The following is a 24,057-nucleotide window of genomic DNA, read 5'->3' as shown; positions in this document are numbered from 1 at the left end:
ATATTATAAACAATTTGCATATAAATAGTTGGACACATAAGCTGTACATATTGAATGTAACTAAGAGGCTACACAATTAGCCACACTAATTTATTCATTTAAATAGCAATTTGTCCCGCTCACACATTTCCTCATTATTTTTCCTAGTTCTTGCTCATTATATATCTCATATTTTGTTTGCGTGTGAGCTTAGATTCAAAGCGCTACAAAAGATATGAAATATACGCAATCCAATGCCACATTTTTATGGTAAGCGACACAAATGACTTAGATACCGAACTCCAATCAATTTTTTCGATCAATAAAGCGTACAATGTTACTTTAATCTAATCCTAGTTATTAAGTCTATGATTTTTTAAGGTTTTCGAATAGTTAAATAAAAAAAAAACATTTCAACTTGCAAACGTTATAGATTCAATGAAAAGAAGCTGAGAATTCAACGTTTCATGTAGGAGCATCAACCGTACTCCATATATATAGGCAACGCCGACTGTACTTACTAAATTTTATGAATAAAATATTTTCAAGTAATATATTAATAATGGCTGCAGGATGACTTTGGAATCGTAACTTAAAGTAACCACTTTGGACAGAGCTTTCTCGGAAGTTTAGTGACGCTCGATGAAGGCCGCTCGGTTCAATTAATGGAATACCGAGACCTGTCCAGCGGCGTACCTTCAGTCAGAAACTGTTTGCTGTCAGAGGCACGCAAACTTTAGGAAACCACTCGAGCTGCACAACAGCATGGGCTGTGGGACAGCATCCGTTACAATAGCTGGATTGGATGAAACTAAGATCAACCATCATATGGCCAAACTCGAGTGGTCGGGCGTGAGTAAGCATCCACTGGAAAAAAAGCACGAACTTTATTATCTTGATAAGTGACAAAATTACTTAAAACAACTGGTTTTATTTAATGCAACGTCTTTTTGAGTTTTACATCAATCAATACATTGTAGCACTTGCGCATTAACTTTATCTTTACTTTTTTAATGTGTCAATAGAATAAAGTTTTAATCCTAAACCACATTCAATAATACTTACAGGCTTGCCTATATATTTAATACTACACTGCTTGGTTTCCGAAATAAGACATCACCCTTTCTTCATATGAACAATGGCGTGCTCAGGCAAAGTTATTATGTTGTCGCATAATTATTATATTATTAATATGTATATATAACTTAAAATCACAGCCTAACTAAGATCCTTAGCCGCCGAATTTTTGTGTTACTATAAATATCATCCGTGTTAGAAAGAGCATATTATATAGTGGTGTTCATGGCACATACAGCACACAAAATAATAATTCTGTGATAAATAAGTAAGTTCTCAATAACGACGATTATTAGTAAATGCTTAATCAAGTATGGGCTAATCCTTACCAGCCAACAGCACATAGTGCAGAACAACTGGCAATTTAGAATATTCATGTAGCATAAAGCAAACTAAAATTTATTCTGCATATCGCGCATTCCCATACAATGACAAGCCAAAATTCATCGTATCAGTTAATATAATATAACGAATGTAGCTTGACAGCGGATTGCAAACCTCCTAAATATAGGGCGCATATGTCTTATCTAGCGTTTCATCATCATATGTATATTAAGAAAGGTTTACCACTATATCAAACTGTATCAACAATGCGCGCCCCGAAGCATTTTCTTATAACGTACCTGCACTTCGCCCTGCGGTTCTTCTTTGAGAAAAAGGCCCATAATTTTTTTGCGATGTATTAATGTGATTTTCGGAATGCAAGTAGGGTGGACATCAAGCGGGATCTTCGAGCATTTGCCATTAAATTGACTTCCATCAATTGTTGTGTTCTTACCGCCGTACTCAATCACCATTCTGCAATCTTTGGCCTTGGCGCCAGTGTAAATTGCCAACGAGATAGGCAGCAACATGATTTGGCCAGCAAAACACTTCACATCGTCAGCTAGTACCGCTGACAGCTCACTAGCTCGTCCCAGCCTGAGGGAACTGGTCCGTCTTTTGCCTTTGCTTGTTGTGGATCGGCTAGAATTTGCGCACTGCAGAATTCTCTTCACCCGCGCATCGAAGTCACGCAGAGCGACGAGAACTTTATCGGCGCGGACTCCGCCACCGAACACCTCGCCAGCAAGAGCATAGTACTCGGCTAGTCCGTAACTCACGACGATATTCTTTTGCACGTTAGTTAATTGGGTTGTTACGTTCTGCCGAAGTAGCGCCCAGTGTTTACCGGATGCGCTATCAGTTGTTCGAACAGGCAGCCTACACTTATTCTCCTTGCACTGAGTTTCCAACTGACTTCTCTTGCGGGACAATACCTTTCCTGCCATGGAAGCTACTGACGACTTCATATTACGCTATACACCGAATATATGCCACGGGGTGTAGTTCACAACAGTTTGCAAGATCGCGTTATGATAGCAGTTCTGATCCAGAGAACGAATAGCCGGCGACACAACGGACTCGTGTCTCGACTATAGCGTCCACGCATTTGAAGTGCTAAGCACGGAGGACAAGCAAGGCTTAGTGCATTCATTGTGCGAACTCTCCAGTCAGGTGTTCATGCAACGTAAACGTTCCACTTAAGATATCTGATTTCGAACGCGGTGATAGATACAGCATGTACAGGTGCCATACGCAGGCCGCAAACATTGCACGCACTACCTAAAACACGCGCATGCACCTCATACGCCTTTGACTGCGTGATTCAATTTCTGAGTATAACTTCCCAAACGCAGCATAAGACCTTACCAATTTCGTTCTCCAAAAGCGATAAACGGAATACGAAATTTATACCTGCATACATGTCAGCATTAGCGGGTGTTAATTGAAGCGAATGTATACGCAGGTATATGAATAAGTTCGTCTCTTAATGGCATCATGTTTTGCGTAACTGCCATGCATGTATTATATAATAGTGATTGCCAGTAGACAAAGAAATAGTATTGTAATTTTGTTATTATATAATTACAATGTTGTTAAAATTTAGTGCGCACCAGATTACGATGTTAGCAACCCAAAGCGTGAATAAATTTATTTTATGCATTGATTACAGCCTGACAGAGAATATGAACTAACGAACACCCTTAGCAGAATCCATTTTTAATTTATTGATCGTGTTCTATGTAATATTAAGTAGTCAGATCTGAAATGGGCAATGGTCGGAACAGTACACAACGCAAACCGTTAGTGTAATTTGGTGTAACGAAGGTGTCGATCATATGTTCTTACCCCACACATGCGAGTGGTTTTGCTACAGATAATGACAACGGGCAAAAACGACGATAGTTATCATCGCGCAAGAGGGAGTATATCGCGCCGATATTATCTTGTCTTTGGTCGGGCACTCTGTCGAGCTTCAGGCTACGTCGCAAATACTCAGATCGTTTATTCTATAATCAAGTGCCTATATCAGTAGGCTGCTCAGTCAGGCCAATGGCACCAGGTAAGATGCCCCAGCCCGCGGTAACCTTGTTTTCACGTGCTGCATTTTTCTTTACTTTATTTTACCATACTTGCCGATTAGTACCTTGGCATAAGCCAAATGACTGGCCCAACCCGTGTCGCACGTGATGTCGTTTAACTGGGTTCCCAGGAGCAACTGTAGCAAACCTTCTAAATTGTCGCCTGTGCTTTTAATGGATAAGCTCCTCCATGTCAAACAATCCGGCTAAGCATCATATTAAGCCGGCTAAGCATTAGGAAGCTTGTACCCTACAGAAACTACGGTCAGCGGGTTTTGATGGTTTTTCGAGGTTCCTTCAAGAAGTTCTCGGCAGACTTAAGCTCTTCCTCTGCAAAACGATCCCGAAGCTTATTCTTGAATCCCGGCTACGTATCGGTTTCCGCTGTTTCACAGTTATACTACACCAGCGTATCCTTCCGTAGTGCCTCGTGACACTTCGCACTACTTGATCCTTCGGCCCTTACCCTTAAGCTGTCCGATGCTTCGTCTCCTATATGAACTTTTTCTTTGGCTACCACCAGACTCTTCGCTTCGTTAGTTTTGCACTGGTTGGCTTCCATCAAGCCGCGTACGATTTCGTCTACACGATACTGCTACGAAGCTGTAACATGCAGATTATAGTTTCGTTTTTAGTCGGGCGATGCTGCCCCTGTCGAGCTTCATACTACGCCCTATCAACTCCTAAAATCACATGTTATTATATCAAGTATCTACGTCAGTGCGTTTCGTAAAGTAAGGCGTACGCACTGAGAGAGCTTCTTGTGTGTGGCTTAATAAGAATAAGTGTGAGGCTTTTGTTAGCATTTTGAAAAGAAATTGTTGTTAATAAATGTTACTATAAGGCAATTCTTTAATAACGAGAAGAAAAACATAGAGCATTCCCTAGACAGGCTAATCTTGAAGGTTGCTTTGTACTAAAGAAGCCTAGTTCTCTTTAAAGTTAAGACTGAAGTTTTAATCTTATTCAGATAATTTTATTTACACAGACCAATAATGCCGATTTCATATACATCTAACATGCGTTTAATATTCGCTGTTTTCATTAGAATTTATACGTAGATAGTCTTTTTGCACCTGAGCACGGTACATAAGTCATTCATGTATAGAAGCTACTGAACTGAATTCAGAAAAAAATTACTTAGAGGTTAGGTGTTAACGTAGCCCTTAAAATTCACAATGTTCACCATCGACGCAAAACCATCGAAAGCCTAGAGAAGCTGGTGTGACCGCTTGACCACCGTTAAGGGACACCCATCGGCACTGGCAAGCGTATGCGCGAGCCCCAGGGGCAGGCGCAAGTTTTTTTCGTAAAGCCTCCCCCGGTGCATGGTTACGAAGGAACAAATAGTCCATATCAGGCTGCCATCGTAAATCTGTTGAACGAAATAACGACACGGCAGATTTTAGCGCGTTAGTTCGACGCGGTGGTTGAGTGTTCCAAGAGATGACAGAGCATGGATCGCAGACAAACAGTAACCAAAGAGAACAAACAACTATTAATATGAAGCGATAATCGCCGCAACTGCATGTGTTCGAAGCATCAACTTAATTCATATTTTGGATCGTCTTCAATAAATTTAGTAATAATGGAGCGTCCAACAGAAAATGTGTCCTATAAATGGAAGGTATTAACGTTGAAAGGTCTAGGTTTCACGATATAAAATAAAAATGGAATATTGTCGTCGATCGACTCTACCTGAGAAGGCAGCAACAGTGATATCACAGGAAGCACAACGGAGCCGGGAACATGCGCGAATGACGCCCGTTCGAGAAATACCCGCTTTGAGAAAAGACCCGCCCAGATATGCCGGAGCGCATTTCCCGCTCTCTCGACTGAAATGGTCCTGCCAACGAGGCAAGTGATGCCGAATCGTTTTGTCAAGTTAGGTATTTTTATTTCACTCGTTTGCCTTATTATATTTGCAATGCAATTTCACTTAATGGTTCTACAGCTAACGGAAGAACCGTTTAGGGGTTTAACAACCGATGAAGTTAGTTCTGCACGAAATATTCTACACTTGATATAGACTATAAAAAATTTCGGCAGTTTTTTAACCGAAAAGGTCTCATCAAATTTAGATTTTATGTAGTACTTCACATACAGTAACCCCTTGCGCTAAGCAGTGTTTTTTCGTGGCGTTTTCTCTCGTTACAATCTGACAGATTACACATATATTAACAGTCCATGGTAGTATAAGCATTTTATTGAAGCATAACATACCTTTAAGGACGGTCGTGCCTCATTGTGAGTATCTGCGTCACTAGCTTGTTCCTGAAGCAGCTCGGTAACTAGCTGTTCAATCTCATCGGCCAGCATTATAGCATAGGCTAAACATCTGCGTTCCCACAATTACGATAGGTCACACCTATATTGAAAGGGGCGTATTTCATTGTGAGTTCATTGCGGCCTATGCAGCAGTCTCGCCAGACTTGGCTTATTCGCTTAGGCGAAGCTTTGTTCTTCTTATATTGCTTACAGATGAACCCGGACCGCATAAACACTCTAACACTATGCCTCACCGAGCTGATAGAAAGTAGTCATCATTAGTTGTAAAGTAGCTAGCGAATGAGGAACATTATGCACTAGTTCGATTAGCCTTAAACAACGACAAAATTACCACCAGTAAGTTTCCATAGAAAACAGCCCGATGTCAAGATGCGGCGGACGAAACTGACCTTACGGAACAACGGCCAGCTGAGCTTGCTGCGGCGTTAGATCTGACAGTAGGATGCCTGTCATTACCATGGAAACCACAAAACTCAACGCGAGGTGAAACACCTGGTTATATTTGAGGATTATCGCGATATTTTTGCCTGCATTGGCATGCTTTTGTGTGCGTTGATTAATTTTATGTCGAAATTGTACAAAAGATGAACATTAGACGAACATTATAAATAACATTCCCAACTAGTGTTAGCTAATAGCAAAGCTCTGCCCTGCCGGGTAAAGAACATCGAGGTCATTTACCATATTGAAGATATATTTGGAGAAACTGTTTCAAATACTTGTATTTCACTAAAGCTTATAACTCATAGATGGGAGTCCTCGCGTATATACATAGAGGACGAAACCAGACGGATCTTGTTTCGTCTTGCGGGAAAGATAGATAAAAAGTGAATTAATTGAAATTTTTTTGCAGTGCGCTAGTTTGACGGCTTATAGACCAGGGTCCCTTGAAAATAAAAAATTATTTTAAGCTAATCCCTTCCGCCATAACGAAAAGAATAATTTAGAAGAATGCAAAGCGTAAATAGCTCTTTACTTATGTCTACAGAACTTTATAATAAATAATCTCAATATATGATTTAAGACGTTTTATCAGGATTATAGCTTGATCTCAAATCGTGCCTACATACTCCACTGGACCTAAATTTTCGAGTCTGAATGGTAATCTCTCGTTTATATTTGAGTGTGGGTAGCTGGTATTTTAAGGAGTCACGTGCATCTTTGAGTCCGGCGCACAGCAGCCTCTGTCATTAAATGTCATATTCAACTTTTAACAAAACGTTTTCTCTAATTTGCCAATGCACCACGAAGATGCATCATCCAGATATTAACTTGGGTTGAAGCTTTTAGAAAGCACACCTTTAGAATTATTGATGCCATTCTAGGCACCAGTTTCCGTTTGTGCCACCAGTGCCAAAGGTACGAATTTTACTTGTAACGTATTGCTGAACATCGCAAAATACCGCCGACTTCCCATTTAAGATTGGCTTTTATATCGTTGCTTAGTCTAATCGCTAATTTAAACCATGCAGATTGTGGGAGGGTTGCCCCACCCCCAGTAGTCACCGTTCGTTTCGAATCGACAAGAATGGAAAAAACAATCAAAGGCTAAAGAAGTCTAAAATTATACATATGAAAAAAAGAATCAAATACAATTACGAAACGGTAACAAGTATGCTTGAATCAAAAGTTCCTCTACATACATCGAAAGAAATAATGTCTGTATTAGGAGGTATTTGGAGATTTTTTTAACTGTGAGTCTACAGGCCAATTTTAGGCGAATGTTAAACTTGTTTGTTTTCATTTAAAGGCAGGAATGAGACACGATCAATTTTCGACTACCGCCTTATACGGAAAATTAAACATCTGTAAAACGTCTTTTAATATAATATTATTATAATAGCATTACTTTTTAAAGAAAAATAATAACAGCGGTGTGTCTACTCTTTTGGACTACGGACGTGAAATTGTTTTGCTTCTTCTACGCGTACAGCTAATTTACAAGCTCAAAAGTCAAACAGGCTTTGGAGGCCAAGAGAAAAGCGACTTTTAAGCTTGCTTGACCTAGCCTCGAAGTAATGTCCTGAATTGTCGATCCTCTATAAGATATCTAAGCGAAAATATTGATATTCTATAAGAGGGGATCGATTGAGGGGAAAATCTGTTGTGCTTTTTCATGAAACATCGCCGGCAAGGTCGTTTCAATGGTATCTTCTATATACCTCCAGGCAAATCTTTGAATATCTCCCAATGAGGCTTCCATTCAGGAAAACATGAGATTATTTTAAACTGACTCTATAATTGCAAAAGAACCCTGAAATCTACATAAGATATCAAATAACGTGCTAGCCCTACGACACAAATTTTACCGCATCTGCGTCTATTTTAAAAAAATAAGTTGTAATCAGGTTGGTATAGTAATGCATCTACTTTACGAATTTTCTCGAGAAAGTAGAAGACGCATGTAGTATTGTGAGTCTGAAACTGTTTGCCACCGTATAAGAGAGTTCAACGTTACATATTGATAGGTTAGGTCAAAATGTACATCTAGTATATACTGGAGGCTTATAGTAGGCTGTGTTCCGTCCCCGTTTCGCATAATGCAACTAATCTGATTCGCTGAGTTCACGCCCAGCCCGACTATAGGTTGCGCGTACATCAGTTACTGTCGAGATCCAGTTACCCACTTGCCCAATATAGCCCAAATAGTTCTGTCACCTTGCAGCTGTTAGTTAATTAGCTGCTCCTAATGTAATACAATTGAGTTGTTATTACACCCAATCTAATATACTGTTGCGGCTGTTCAATCCAGTTAACTAACTTATGGTTTTACTATGATTGTGCTGTTGCATTAATCACACTGTTGCAGTAACTCCATCCTCCTAATGAATTACTCTACCAACTTTGTCACGTTACTACAAGTACTTTTTCCTTTGGTCCTAACTGTTTCGTACTTCCGTTGCAGTTAACCCGCTACCCCGCTGTGTGTATGGCAGCTGTAAGGAGTAATTGCTGATCTCGACCTTAAAAAGGACATTTGAGAGAAATTACCCAAACAAATTTTAAAATTCACCCCTGACCTACTATTAGCTGTAACTGTTTTGCTAATTGTTAACAAACGACCCGTGTCTTTTGTTACTGTACTTTCGTGTATGCGTTCCGTTAATATTCGGAAAAAAAAATTGTCAAATATTTCAGCAAAAATTGCAATTCTGCCAATGAATTACAAAATATAAAAATGACAACTTTGCTAAAATTTCTACTATTTCACTTATTTTATGGTTCGCTAGAATTTACTTCGCATTTGAATCTCACGAAAATTTTCAGCATCCGTTGAACAAATCATGTACAATTTACTTATATGAAGAGAACAAAGAAATATTCAACCAACTGGCAAAATCTCCTCAGGGTAAAAGCAGGTTTATTGGCCTGCAAAAATAAAATTAAAGCCAGTATTTTACCTAGACCATTTTAGGTAGACAAATTAGCAGATACAAATACAAACAAACATAGACTTCAAATAACATTTTAGGAATGCTGGTGTAACGTCCGGATGTCCTCAAGGACACCCATACTACCCATACTGAGCCTTTAATCAATATGTTATGTATAAACTCTCTAGTGCATACAATATTGACGTTACTATCAGTAAAAACATACGTGGAAGATGTACATATATACAGCGTAGTAAATAGTCCGCAAAAGGAGTTTATTATGCAACAAGGTTCACTGGGCTTTTATGAGTGGATCGAAAGATTTAACCTAAAACTATTTGCTGACCTAAAACATGCCGACAAATGCCGGCATGGGAATGCAAAACGAAGGCCAGCTGAGATGGCGAGGTAAATCTTAAATGTCAGGACGTGAACAAAGATCTAGGTGCTATTACTTCCACTTCAGTAAACTATTCGAAGCATATGGCGTTAGATATGTGCTCCGACGACGGACTGCTCCGAATTTACATTACAAATATTTATGGTAAAAGATCCTAATTTATTTACTCGAAAATCTTTTGCTTCTTACAAATGTTGAACTAGCCATGACCTACGAACCGCCGGTATGGAATACAGGCCTAGCGAAAAATAACCAAATGCCGATTTAATGAAAATCTAGTCATAATAACATCTATTTTAGACCGTTTCAAGATTATTCGTAGATTGCCGCTTACAGGGACGGGCAAAACACAAAACATTTGACCGAGAAGTCGTATTATATTATTTATGTTATAATCAGAAGTAAAAAAATAGCAACATTCATAATAACAAAACAAGCATAGAGGCCGTTGCGTGTACTCAGAGAATGCATGCTACTCGCGTAAGTCTTAAAGTGGTATTTTTCGACCTTGGTAGCTGATCTTCGGGAAAATTTCGAAAACAACGTATTGTTCTCTCCCACAGCGAATTCGCTGTTTTGTTATAGGAAAGCACTAGCGTCCTTCTGTCACCGAAAACAGTAGATAAAGCTATGTCATTACCACAAGCAGGCCACCAAAGATCGTGGATTTGAATGCCCCATCCTACATAAGAACTATTTTCTAAATATTTATTTCCTGCAGTAAAGCATATCCGAAATGGTTCATGGCATATAAGGCAATTTTATAAGCTTTAAATTAAAATGTGATTATGAATACATTGAAAGATATAATAATGGCAATGATGCATTTGCAATAAACTCTCCCTAAATCTAGGTCCACTTTCCTACACATTTTGGTATTATATTGCAATTGAAAAGGATGCTATGGAAAAAAAATAGGTAGAAAAATTCAAGGAGTAGCTTTATCGACTTCATCTACTGCTACGGTAAGGAGCCACTATGGTACTTGGTAAATTGTCATGAACAATAAGGGTATATATTAGCACTTGAGATTACTAGTTATTTACCGTGTCTGGCTCAGTGTTTTTTTTTAAAATTGGAAAACTTATTATGCTCTATTGAAATTCTGATATTGGGGTCCATTTCGATTCTAGTTACGTTTTTGGCAGTTTGGACACTGGAAAGTTTGCACTACTGGTTAGCCAAACAAACGTAAATAAAAAAATAAAATAACTACGCGATTCGACATGTTCCAACGCTCATGCCAGAAAAGCATCGGTTTCTAAGCTCGTCTTTGACGTTGAAATCATGAGGACCTTTACTTTTCTTCATACGAGTCATTATAGACATGAGCGATATCGTTGCTCAGAACGTCTATGGAAAAAGTTCATATTATTTCGATAGATACCATATATTAAACTTTTCAAAAGGGTGACGTCCCATTCTACAAGCCGAGTCTACAAATAAGAATCACCTAAATGTAAAAAAGGTTATTTGTAGGTTTTTGTCTTCGCAACATTTTCATCAAATGATGAAATTACTCGACTCGTCGAGGGTTGCTGACCTTATACTGGAGTACGATCGTCCCTCTGAGACTACACCCTAGCCCTCCACCTCCCCCAGAGTATTTACTAAATACAGCCTATTTTCTTTGCGTACTTTGCTTCGCAAATTCTAGTTTATTTCCTATTGAAAACGAAATTGTTATAATAGCTGTTCTCCAAAATTCGAAAGCTTCATACAGATTTAAGCTATTTAAAGTAATAAGTGAAAAAAGTATGAATACTCGAGGGGGCGTCCTTGCTCGAACGAACTGTCGAATTAAGCCACTAAAGTCACATAAAAGCAAACAGGGCACAAACATGTTTTTCATTGATGGTATTCTTTACTATGCTGACGCTTCAATGAAGAAAGTGATTAAGTACTCAGTTGATGACCAGGATATCCTCGCAACACTCTATACAAAAAGTAAGCAAACAAGAGTTGCTAGAAGGATTATCTCATCACTGTCGATACTCATGTTTGAATGCATCGGCTTTAGGTTTCAATGTTTTGGTAGATGTCTGCTACAGCTAAACTACTTCACAGTTTATGCGAGAGACATTAGTTGATATATCATTTTTAACATTATGTCCAAAACAAATCTGTGAAACCCTGCCCAATATCGATAAAAAGCTTCGTACAAGGTACCGATTGAACGATTTGAATTTGTATCTATGATGCCAATTCACCTGACCAAATGATGGCCACGCGTGGCGCCAGCGATCCGCAAAATTTTCCCGGAAGAGAAAACAGCGTTAACTAAAAATGGCAGTGTTTTAAAGGCCTGTTCTTGCCTTGCGATAGGTTTTGAATCGTGTGCCATTCGCAATAACTAGCTCAAAGGGCAGGTTCTATCTGCTCTGTATACGAATCATTTTGATTAAACTGTTTGGGCATGTTATTTAGCATGAAATTAGTGATATCATTTGAAGGTATATTAACGCCTCACAAATGGTGGTATTCTAAGAGGCGTATAAAACATTAAGGGCTTGTTAGCATGGATAGTAATAATCAAATTGTCTAATTCAGGAACTTAGAACATTACATGATTTGAGGCTGTGTAGCGAGCTCACGAGACTAACGTGTTGTGGTGTGATCGAAAAGATGTTATAGAGCTTTCAACTATAAAGTTCAACAAAGTACGCCTCTTCTCGAAGAATAATATTAGAGCAACGACGGGTATTTTGATCAAGACCTATTGTGCAGCTACAAGCCCACAGGCAACGTGAGCTAGCCCTGTATGGCCTTTTACATTGAATTACCAAGCATAGCCATTAGCAGCACAAATGCGTCCTCTTAATATTTGTTGTTAGAAATCGCTTTCGTTAAAAAGATAACTCAGTTTATAGTGCTAACCGAATAGATACTTATGCTTTTTCTGTTTATTAAAAATTCAAACGCAGAACGCTCAGCGTTTATGTTTCCGCTCTTCAAAAGATCCAAACTACCTTCAGAGTTCGTACTTCAAAGCAGTGTGCTCATTAGCGACGGGCTGCAGATCAGGGTAAGGATATGGATATATTTTTTTAAGCACGCTACCGTGTTTTTTCTTTTTTTACAATAGATGAATTCAAGTAAATAAGCGGTTTATCTTATTTGGTTTATTTCGTTTCTATTATCAAACAGATATAACAGTCGAGAAAGGTTCTTAATATATATGTTATATTTGACGTTATAAGAGGATTCCTTTTTCCGGAAAAACCTCACTCGTCGCATTCTCGATTTTTTTTTCGTGTTGTCTTCTTGTTCGGTTGGCAACAATTGGACCGGTTGTCGAATGCAGGTTGTGGACCTTGATAATAATGCGGAGCTTGATGTGTGCTCTTTGGAAGATATTGGACTCAAAGGAACTGTTGGGGCTGCCACAACACACAACAGTGGCCGTTTATTCTTCTCCGTTATTCAATCTGGTATCAGCTAACTGCGATTCGGTATTATCACAAATCAAGATATTTACTTTAATAAGTGCAGTACGTACATTATTGCACGGTAGCTGCCGTATATGTATTAGATAAGATAGCTGCAATATCAGTCGAAGATGCTATACAAAAGTAGCTGGAGTTATTATTACAGTTAACTGTCGTCGACTTTTGTTTCTACGTTTCATTCAATATATAGCACAAAAGACGCCACAGAGGACATTATATGGAATCTGTAGTTTACATAGACATCTACTCCGCAAATCCTGATACAGTTAAAACGGCTGGTCTTCTTGTGGACAGACTGCCCTGCCTTGTAAATTCTACCGAGTGTTTATATCTGGTTAGAATAATTTCGAATAAACTGTCGTTGGGCATTGATTCAGAGGTAGGCTAAACAGAATAGATGATAAATCAACTAAGCTTGATGATCTAATTATGTTGAAAATTGCGATTTCAAAGCTACCAGCGTAGTTTTCTGTGTAAAAAGTATCGATTATTATTCACATGTTGCCTTATTTCTTTGAAACTACTCATTAAAGGCTATAAATGAAAAAATGTAGTCATTATAGATCAGGCTATTATATTATGTAGGTCTGCGTTAAGGGGTTTGCAGTAAGTAAGATAATAGCACGTTTCAGTACTAATATATGCTATGAAATAAAGTGAAAGACAGCTACATTTACGATAACGGCAGTTGGCTTTTTTCAATTGTATCGTATATAGAAAACAACCGAGTGATGGAACAATGCGGCGGTACATTTTGTTGCATGACGACTGCTGGAAGTATCTTCAAACTATACGATGGGATCTGTCTGTCGGATGGCATGTGTTTCAACAAGGTAAATACGTCGTTGCATTGTCATAGCTGCATCGTGCAGTATATATGTACGCCCGATATGTGCATACACGCTTGCCACACGTTCGCAGACATGTGAAACGGAGCTAAAATGAACGTAAAATTTAATTAGTGTATCTTTTAAAATGTCTAGCTCATGTGGTGAGAATACTTGTGTGTATTCGAACCCAATGTCTAGTTCATCAGCGTTGACAGTACATCATAGTTATTCATTGGCCAAGTAAAAGCATCATAAGAACTCCATTTGACCCGTCATGCAACGCTCCACAATCATGGTTATTTTTACATAATTTCTGATCGGACGACCAGTCACGTTCATCTTGCTTCTTTAACCTACGTGTATCAGGTAGCGTCCTTTATGATAACAGGTGTTAGTTCCACCTCTAATTTAGATATGTGCATCTATTGAGGTCCAGTATTTATTTTAAATGTAACTTTTATATGCAACTGCAAAGGGGAAACTGTCTCTAACAGGAAAGTGGTATTTACTGCAGAAGACGTACATTTGGCTGCACGAAGCTATTTTTTAAATATAAGAGGAGATTCCAAAAAATAGCTTGGATGTGAGCTCTAAAATGATATTTAATTATGTAGTGATTTACTGAAAAAATCCAGCAGTAGATTTATAACAGCAATCATCACTGGCAGAAATTCGTTGAACGACGTCAAATACGGAGTACTACTATTCAAGAATCTCTTTTATTTAAAGGATTATTCGCGCCTGTTTGCATTCGACCTGATGAGGAAGCGTCTAGTCTATTTCAGCTTGGATCAAATTAATATTACCTCTCCGGTAAGTAACACTTGTTTTTTCTTGGGTACTTAGCACGGAGCGACAGGGACCGTTGCATTACATGGACCAAGGTAAATTAAAAAAAAAGAAACACTCGAGTGAAAGTGCGACTAATTGTTCGGGAAATAGATAATGTATATTAATAGACTTAATTCTACAGCAAATATATAGCGATTTGGAAATGCAGAATAGGCTGTTTAGAGATATCCAGGTTATTTAAATATCCAAGCTAGATGTTAAAGGATTAGCTGATAAAAAATATGTAACTGAAAAACATATTTGGCCCCAATAATATCCCATTTAGTCGACGCACACGACTTTCGAAAGGGCCATTTTCAAAGACGATCGTCATCTTTGAGGAAACCATAAAATCAATTGACAGAATCTCTGATGTTCAGAATCTGATGTTCAGTTCATAGAATGTTTGAATATTCGCGCTTCGTTTAAAACAATTAAACCAAAAAGGCTAAATATTTGTAGCTTTCGGAACGTTCTTTTTCTCTGAATGTGCTGACCCCTATAAAACGAAAATTCTACTGCCTGGTGCTCGTTCATTCGGCACAAATGAACATTTTTTTTTGGGATTGTACACTGCTTAGGATAGGTGCGTGGTGATCCTGACGAGAAGAATACCCTAAATAAAAGATGTCATCCATGGGAAGCTTTACGATCTCAGGTCGGTCATATTCATCACTTGTTCAGTGCTCGAGGCCGGTGCTCAAGAAGGTCTTTTTATCAGCGCGTCTGTATCCTGAATATGTCAGCATTAAAACATAGACGACTTTGATTTGTTGTTCCCGTAATGAAACTAGACGCTGCGGTGCCCATCGTACCAATTAACTGGACTATTGGCATTTTTCAATACGAGTTTATGCATCGTTAGTCTGATCCAGTTGTTATCGTTTCTTTTTAAGGTGCTGATCTAGAAACTAGAAAATGGTGCCATCGATACTCTTGTTGCTGTAAAATGTTTTACGGAGCTGTATGTGCACATAAGTAATTCTCAGATCGATAGATACAAACACGTATGTAGTGGACAAATTGTGGGGCAATCGACTCAGATGTTCGGGCGGGGCAGTGCAATCCAAGCGCATCATTTGGCTCTTAAGCTGACGGTAAAGATATTACTAAACATAATAGGATAATGGATGGTGCCATATACGTTCATATGTGAAAAATCCATTACCAGCTGAACACTAGTTAATCGTACTTGCGATCATTGCAGATTGGTTACTAAACAATTGTAAGTATGCCTGTTATTACAATATGCCAGTAGCATTTTAGAGCGGCTATAGGGAACAGCTAAGGTGATGGTTGAGCGGGCATTGATTGCTCTATTGCAGAGGGGCGAAGCGACTAGTAGCGTAGAACTGGTTGTTTAAAAGGGCATTTATCTGAATGAAGGAGCTGCCCTATCTTATCATGAATGTCTTCAGAAAAGCGAGGCAGCGGACCAGCACCACATGCTTGACGGATGTATTTGATGCTGGCTTGGTAAACTTGCGCGAAATAAATATCTACTCTTATCTTATTTTTTTACATATCAAGCCTTTCTTTTGCTGGCAGAGCACGTTCATCAACTGGGAGACGAGCCCACTTGTGGAAAATAGTCAGGTGAGAGGTATGGCCGTGGACAAAAATGACCATTTGTGGGTGTGCTGCTCTGGAGAAGGCAGGGTAATCGAGGTGGACATTGAGTCAAAAACCATCCTCAGAGATCTTCTCATGCCAAAAGCAAAGGAGGTGCGTTTATTTCATATCAATATGACTTCGGACATATCGGGTGGTAATATGTTACAATAAACCTAACGATACGAATATCTTCTAAAATTTTTCCATGAAAAATGTTTTTTTTTGTTTCGTTTTTCTGTCATAAAGAGACACCTCGTTCGAAGTGACTCAGACTATCAAAAATCACCGGTGTAGCCTTTAATAGCGGTTTTAGTACACCCGAAAACCTATATCCTACCATAAAAAAGAATAAGTAAATATCACACCAGCTGCTGGCATCGGTGGTACATGACCTTTTGCCATTTCTGGTTTGTCCGGTCCCTGCAGCTGGCTTAGTCCCTCGATAGTTTGTGTTCAATGTAATGAAAAAGCCATGCCCTTATTGCATTATTTTCTGCCTAATATTTTTTTTATCGCCTATAGACCTATGACATCATATACGACTTATCAAAAACGCAACATATTTTTCATAATAGCTGGCAGTTCTTTGCAACTTGAAGATCGAAGAAACGTTAAACGTTGTAAATGGCTTTATTATTTCCCTATGCTATCAACCTTTTTAAGTACTTGAAAAGTACCGTGTACTTTTCAAGAAAGTGTCCAGCTTTTGACGAGTTTTTTTTTTAAAGAAATCTTTTAGCTTTTGTGTTATTTGCTGTGGTTTTCTAATGGCGAGATATTGGTTACTTAACATTTTGCCACGGAAGGCTTTTGAATTCCGACGTGTACAGTCGCTTATCATTAGTTTGTGGTCACCGGCTTCCAGCTGAGCAAACAACTTCGCATAATTTCGAATATTTCAAGTAGAGAGTGCATGTACCGTTAAGTAATGAAGTCGACGATGATTCTTTTTCGAAGTAGCAGCATATAAAGTCTGTTGCATAAAAATGTTTAATAGTTATCAACGAAAACTGGCCCCGGTCTTATTACTAATTTAAATCAATTTGTGTAGAGTTGAAGAAATCAAAGGACCTGTTTATTGCTGAAAGCTCCATTAAAAACTTATTGCTTTTACTTGTTGCCTTATTGCTTTTATTTATTAGCTGCTTAACAGAAGTGTACCTTTTTCCAGATACATGTTCAAAAGCTTTTTGGACAAAATGTCCATATTACTTACTAAAATACACTTGCGTATCGCATTCCTTATTGCCTTAACGTATCGCCTTACAAGTGTCGAGAGAATAGTTCTTAGTTCGTGTGAATCCTAGATTTCAGCGTTTTTTTTTTTAATGTTGCGTAAAAGTAAAGGTAACGTTTAACAAGAACTTAGAGAGAACTTAAAGAGTTAGATACTTAAAGTTTCAACGTTCAATTACAATATTCTCGCAGAGTATGAACATAAGAGTTTCCAATGTTATCTCGCCCTTCCTAAATATAAACTAAAATCTTGTTTATATTGGTATACCTTCAACGTTGTGCAGGAAATTTCCCTCTCTCTCTCTCTCTCTCTTTCTATATATATATATATATATATATATATAAGCCAAATGACGCCCAGTAAAAAAAATCTCACCTGGTTGTGTGGAGGACATCTTTCATAAGCAAAGTTTCTATGCTTATAGTAGAGAAATGGATTTCGTATGAAAGGGCGTTGCTTTGCGTGAATCGCTCACCTACGACACATCGTTGAACGAGAACCTATTCTATCTTTGAGCATTGTTAAAATGCGGCACACCTATGCGCATTGTAGCAACGTCGCTTGTCTTCATTTCAGTTAAGTTCTGTTTGCTTCGGTGGAACTGATTACCGGGAGCTGTTCGTTGCGTCGTCATACGTCGGACTCACACAAGACGAGCTCACCAGACAAGTGAACGCGGGACATATTTTTGCCGTTAAAGGATACAGTAATTTACAAGGAAGAAAACCAACACCTATTTTACTTAATCTTAATGGCGGCAAAAGCAATAAAAGTGCAGGAACCAGTATGAAATACAGTTAACGACCAGGAGCAGCATCGATCGAATAGCGCGCGCAGTATTTGAAAAATTTCTCTTGTGCACGTCGCCGCGCCGATTTATCGAACAGCGTTTTACGAAACACCAGCGGCAGCACCAGCGACGTGGTTATAATTCCTACAATCAGAAGCATTTCCAATGAATATGACCCATCGCCCGGATTAACACTCAATGGCGGATAAGTAGAAATTTAACCTTTACTTTCAGCGTTACTGAAAGCAGTCAGAGTATTACATCAAAAGTAATAAAAATCAGTCGGAGCAGTTGGGCTAGTATCACTTTTACAGCATACAGGTATAGGCATAAGAGCATGACATATGGAAAAAAAGGCGAGATAGATAGTTTCAATCCTCCATTGTATCTTGTTCAAACATCGTCCTACATATATTGTATACCTACGTGTGGCATATGTCACATTGCAAAGCTTCAACCGCTAACCCGTTGACGAGGCCATCGTGTGAATGGCAAATTTTATAATTTGATAAACGTAAGTGCAGCTTATATCTGTGTTAGAAATTACAATACATTAATTATCCAATTGAAAATGCATAAGACATCCCAAATATTATTTATTTTCATAGTAGACGCTGTGTGTAGTGAATGTATTGTCTTCCTTTCTTATCAAAAAGCGGGTTCTATAGTTTATCACTGTTGAAGCCTACAATTTGGTTGCCGTACTATTTGAAAATATGTAAAAGAGCTTCTAAAATAAGTGATTAATCTATGAATATCTACTAATAGATAGAATTCAGAACTCTCTCAACTGTCCCATTTGACAATAAATTTGAAAATAAAAAATCTGCACAACGTCTAGGTCTGTATTGTCAGAAGCAATGACCACAAGCATTATATTTTACCATCAGCTGAACGATTTTTTTTTCTTTTTTGCCAACGAAAACAAACAATCGAGTGCCAAATCAAGTCCCGTGCTTAGTGAACTATAGTTTGAAGGAGTGATAGAATAAAGCTTGTTGTTAAAATCGATTCATATCCCGCTACTTGATGTTGCATTAGTTTTTTGTCCAACACGGAAGCTTGTCGTAGCGCATTCTTTGCATGCTTCTATAATTCACTTGAGAACAGAATTCTATAATAAACTGAGAACAATTAGAAATTCAAACGCAACGTTCGTACGTACATTCATCAGAATTTATGCCACGTAGATGGATAAAGCTTGGGGTTTTAGACCAGAAAATAGTCCGCCTCGGAAATGGCTGAAATAAAGCCCGCTGCGGTCATCCGCAACATCGCTCTGCAGGCTGATACAGGCGCGTTGGAACAACTACGCTGGGAGCATGGTTGCAACTTCCTTCAATACCAATAAAGTAGAAATGAAAATTTGCAGAATGACGTTTGATTTGGCATGCAATACAGAATTAGGAAAAACGTTACAGCATATCATAGAACAAGATGTGTCCTACGCTTCTGTGAGTGTATGCAATCCAGTAAAAGTCTTTGTCAAGACTATATATTCGACGATATATTATTAAATCAAAACCATTATATTTATTACCTAGGTATTAAATATAGTTACATTATACAACACCCCCCTATAGAAGATTCTACACTGACAAAGCCTGAATAGGAGCCGGTGTACCGCTACGGCGTTTAACTATACTTCAACAACGAAATGCGTAACAACAAAGTTACGTTACCTTTTGAATCCCTGCGACAACTAACATAGAATAGATACTTTAAAGTCAGCTATTCATGTTAGGTATCATGGTTGAAGTTCTTCAATTTGTAATCTCCTCTTCACATGTTACTAAAATGTGTTGAGATGTACATATAAGCTAGTAGGTTCCTCGAGACCAGCAGGAAGCCAGCTACTTCCATAATAATTGCCTCGTACCTCTGTGCGAATGTCAAACACCCACGGATAATTCTTTTTTTCGTAACGGTAACGTATTTGCCTACTGATCTTAGGGACACGTTATGATCTGGATTCGAACGTGAGCATAGACAGACAGATTTCGTTTGAGTCAGCCAAGCGTATCATGAAATGCCTAACAGCAGTACCAAATGCGAAACTCGAAACAGAGAGGTAAGATGAAACTAATAAAATTGTACATTTTTGAATAATTATCTGAATTTTTCGGAAGACTGTTAAATAACTTGTAAAATAAGTATATTTGTGTAGCGGTACCCTTTTTTGTTCCTGCTCAGGCATGAAGTCTATCTGAAAAAAATGTATTACTTTTTTAGGTGAAACATACGCAAAAGCAGAAATCAAACCATATATGGATGCCAAAAGCTATCGAATGAATATCGCCGCTCGCTATTTTTTCGCGGCCTTATCGTTGCCACGAAAATTATTTTCAATTGGAAAATTTTTTTTCTTTTGCAGTATTTAGTAACAATGTTAGCTTTTGCAATAACTAGCTTTAATGGACGAGTGAATACAAATTCGTACGCTGTTTACGAATATTCGGATTCGACGATTGGGTAATGTTTGTCCGAGCGAACGAAATTTTAGGTGTACAGCTACGCGAGTTGTCCTCGTGTGATGTATAGAGGAGAAGCCGTTCTTTTGGAAGGGTCATGGACGCCCAAGATGGGCAGCGCAGAACTCAGTCACCCTAAGAAACCACCCCGTATTATTAGCCTTTATTAGTAGACAAAATGAAAATCAGTCATCGTAAACATGAGACCGGACTTGTCTTTAAGATTGTTAACGTTAAAATATGATATCGTATACTTTGAAAAGAATATATACATAGCTCTCTTTTTCCATAACTGCCCTAATCCTAATATGACGACCAATTGATTTTGACATTTAAAATGTACATCATCTATCTATTTAGCTCTACAACTGCTTGCTGTAGTTGTCAACGTTATCGAGAATTTAATACTAAGTACTAAATTGTCACAAAAGGACTGAGGACATTTGTATTTGTGGGCTACGATTGTTGACAAGCGCAAATGATGCCTGAAAACGAAAAATGTATATCATCGACCTGTGACCCTCGAATGTGGTACGATCCCGCCGCTCAATTGTCTCAGTTGAACGAATTCGAACGGTATTGACGTTTGCTAGCAGGAGGATCCCAATCAACTGACACAGCCACACCATCCTATTACTATATAAACGTAAACTTGATATCGTTTAAAATTATTTCGCTTCCATAATTGCTTTGCACTCATATTACGAATACGCTGCGCCAATGGGAAAATGGGTCGACCCAATAGTCAACGTATTTAGATAGTTTAAAAACTCATAGACACGGGAACAGATACGCCGGTCGAGTGAAGTGGATCTTCCTTGGCCACAAAGATCTATCGGCTCTCTCTCTAGCTGTATTCAAGGGAAGCTGGCAAAATTGATTTTGCCTTTATACCGAAACATAACGATTTTTCGCAAGCTAGGCAATTACCGATTAAATTCATGTAGATTCCAGTACTTTAATAAGTAATCACGAGAACTATGGGGATCATGTTTAAAGGATGAACTGGGATCGACACGAAAATCTCGAAGTAAAAAAACCCATGTTTGAAAAAATATTGTCCTGCTTGAATATACTACCTACCCCAAGAACCTATTGTACATTAATAGTAAAGTACTCTACCGAACTGTAATGTTTCCGATTGATTCGGGTCGTTGTACTTCGTAATCGTGTCTGAACCATGCTCGTCGACGTTGAGATCTGCTCAGGTTATTACGGTGGCGACTTGGAACTTGTAGAATTTCAAGTCGATATGTCACATCTCCGCTTTTCAAATCAGTAGGAGTTCTCGTCAAGTACATCGAGCTTACTCTGAAATGTCTCTCTATCTCCGGACAACAGATTTCTGCCAATCACTTCATATCTGACGGTAAAAAGATTGTGGGTGGTATGTAAGATGTTCTGTGATCCTAGTATGGCCTGCTTCTTAATCTAAGCCTAATGACAGTATCAGAATATACTCGTGTGGCCTGTTACGTGTCGCGTAACCTCACTTAACGATTCTTATGAATGTAGAGTTCTAAGCATCAAGCGGTTGTCTGTCACACTCTTATTACCAAACTGCCCAGCCGTTTTGGTATCTGGCAAACGAGCTTTCGATCGAGTATGCCCTAAGTATTTCTAGCATTTTTCTAGAACGACGCAGTCCGTCAAAAAACCCACGGGCTATAAGAAACGCAGCACTTGAATGTGGCATGGTATCGAGATTAGTAAAACGACTCTGAGTGGACTGAATAAACGTGTTTGAAACGGGAGAGCAAGTTACCCTTTTGCCTTTAACTGGAATTCTCCTGCCTACTTCGTTGTTTGTAAGACGTTTTTGTACTTAAAAACTTTGTATTGCTGTTAGAATTTTTTCAAGCTACTTACTGAAGTTTGTTTCGCAAAATGAAACGCTTCTATGAAGCATCTGGTATATAGGACGAGGTCACGGCCTCGACCGATTTCAGTTGCAAAGGGGTGTCATGTCGTACTACGATTGTGGTCGTGGCTGGATTTGTGTGTCTCGTCAATCAGTGGGATGCTGCATTAGACGACGCAATACAATAGTTTACTTCCACAGCGTCAGTATCCTTTAGCGTCAATTAGGGTTTAATTAAGGACTGATATTGCTGGTTAACCTCGTAAGCGTGTATATATCATCTTTGATTTAATGAAACGATTCACGTCTGTCTTTATATGATCAGAATCATATAAACAGCTTTTTTTTCTATTGCAACACGTATAGAGGTTTGAGCTATATGTGTATCGAATTAAATTAGACTTGAACTCTACAAACGTGAGAAGCGGTGATGAGAGGAGAGACCGTCTTGAAGAGACTGTCTGACCCTCACATCTCCTCTCATATAAAATGGACGGGAAACGGTATTGATGGATTATATACATGAGAACGCAGATCGACTATTTATTATTAATACGTTATTGAACGGCCAAACAGCCACAGAAATGCGAAGTCCGGAACTTTTTAGTGCCAACATTTTTTGTTCAAACGTTTATTGTGGTAATAAATTAACTACTCTAGTGGATAAGTGGTTTCAAAAGAAGGTTTTTATAAATGGCCATAGAACATTACCTAGTGATAATTGTTATGTGAATCGAAGAACTAAACTGGTTGACTATAGGTTAGAATCAAGGTGCGATTAGTTATCACTCGACTGAAAACCTTGATACAATTTTATTTATGTATACTTATCAGTTAACATCAAGATTGCGACGACAAATTGGATCATCTTTAATGGATACGAAATTAGAGCCTTTCCCGTAAACGCGCTGGATACGCTGTTTACAACAATTCTAATCAAATATTAGCCAACTTTAAGCCTACTTAGTTGAAGCCAAGTTACATTTACTTAGTTTATTATTTGCTGTCGATAGTACTGTTCTTGCGAATCGGTCAACGCGGTCGTATAACTATTATTATTATTATTATTGTGGGTCCTTTCATCGCAAACAAATTACTGCATTGTTTTAGATATCCCGTTACTTTGCCGGTTTTTTTCATTGTCCTGCGTTACGTTTGTCTCGCTCCGGCCAATCATGCTAACTCAGTATTATATATATATATATATATGTGTGTGTGTGTTTTGTTATGTATATATTAAACGTGACAACCGTTAATCTCGTTTTGGAAAGTAATCCTATATTTTATAACGGTGCATTTGTATCCTCTAAAATAGAATTCACTTGGGTATTGGCATTGGAGTTTCACCAAATGAATTGTGGTGAGCCATGAAAGACTGAAAGGTTCCAGAGTCCTGTCTTAGAATTAGATCGACGGAAACAGCTCGTTGTAAACATTCGGTATGCGGCGA

At 38.5% G+C, this 24,057-nt stretch overlaps 2 protein-coding genes across 5 annotated transcripts; one reads left to right on the top strand and one right to left on the bottom strand.

Annotated features, from left to right (window-relative positions):
• Nucleotides 1-50: 50 nt before the first annotated feature.
• LOC111270086 (uncharacterized) lies at nucleotides 51-6,176 on the bottom strand. Of its 3 annotated transcripts, none has more exons than XM_086972355.1 (6): nucleotides 6,082-6,176; nucleotides 5,685-5,829; nucleotides 5,160-5,307; nucleotides 4,602-4,836; nucleotides 1,680-4,064; nucleotides 51-846 (listed from the first exon to the last, which is right to left on the bottom strand). In XM_086972355.1, exons 5-6 carry the CDS (start codon nucleotides 2,346-2,348, stop codon nucleotides 682-684), a joined length of 834 nt encoding a protein of 277 aa, XP_086828481.1. In that variant the 5' UTR covers nucleotides 2,349-4,064; nucleotides 4,602-4,836; nucleotides 5,160-5,307; nucleotides 5,685-5,829; nucleotides 6,082-6,176; the 3' UTR covers nucleotides 51-681. The 3 variants fall into 3 exon arrangements, with proteins under 3 accessions (XP_086828481.1, XP_086828482.1, XP_022705842.2); XM_086972356.1 differs by having other exon boundaries at nucleotides 6,140-6,160; XM_022850107.2 differs by having other exon boundaries at nucleotides 5,685-6,168.
• A 5,017-nt stretch (nucleotides 6,177-11,193) lies between these two features.
• LOC111270084 (regucalcin) lies at nucleotides 11,194-19,300 on the top strand. Of its 2 annotated transcripts, XM_086972357.1 has the most exons (7): nucleotides 11,206-11,471; nucleotides 12,449-12,549; nucleotides 12,829-12,955; nucleotides 13,691-13,806; nucleotides 14,533-14,616; nucleotides 16,183-16,359; nucleotides 18,062-19,300. In XM_086972357.1, the coding sequence occupies exons 1-7, from the start codon at nucleotides 11,282-11,284 to the stop codon at nucleotides 18,284-18,286; spliced, it is 1,020 nt and encodes a 339-aa protein (XP_086828483.1). In that variant the 5' UTR covers nucleotides 11,206-11,281; the 3' UTR covers nucleotides 18,287-19,300. The 2 variants fall into 2 exon arrangements, with proteins under 2 accessions (XP_086828484.1, XP_086828483.1); XM_086972358.1 differs by lacking the exon at nucleotides 16,183-16,359 and having other exon boundaries at nucleotides 11,194-11,471.
• The last annotated feature ends 4,757 nt before the right edge of the window (nucleotides 19,301-24,057 follow it).

The sequence above is a fragment of the Varroa jacobsoni genome, unplaced genomic scaffold (assembly GCF_002532875.2).
Source record: "Varroa jacobsoni isolate VJ856 unplaced genomic scaffold, vjacob_1.0 scaffold_1444, whole genome shotgun sequence".
Lineage (NCBI taxonomy): Eukaryota > Metazoa > Arthropoda > Arachnida > Mesostigmata > Varroidae > Varroa > Varroa jacobsoni.
The sequence above is the reverse complement of the archived record's forward strand: the minus strand, read 5'-3'. Positions and strand labels throughout refer to the sequence as shown.

Coding starts and splice junctions, on each gene's coding strand:
- LOC111270086 (XM_086972355.1), bottom strand. CDS start 2,348: ATGAAGTCGTCAGTAGCTTCCATGGCAGGAAAGGTATTGTCCCGCAAG. Junction 847..1,679: donor AACCGCAGGGCGAAGTGCAG/GTACGTTATAAG, acceptor CTTTTTTTCCAG/TGGATGCTTACTCACGCCCG.
- LOC111270084 (XM_086972357.1), top strand. CDS start 11,282: ATGAATACTCGAGGGGGCGTCCTTGCTCGAACGAACTGTCGAATTAAG. Junction 13,807..14,532: donor ATGGCATGTGTTTCAACAAG/GTAAATACGTCG, acceptor TTTTATTTAAAG/GATTATTCGCGCCTGTTTGC. Junction 16,360..18,061: donor TCATGCCAAAAGCAAAGGAG/GTGCGTTTATTT, acceptor TCTTCATTTCAG/TTAAGTTCTGTTTGCTTCGG.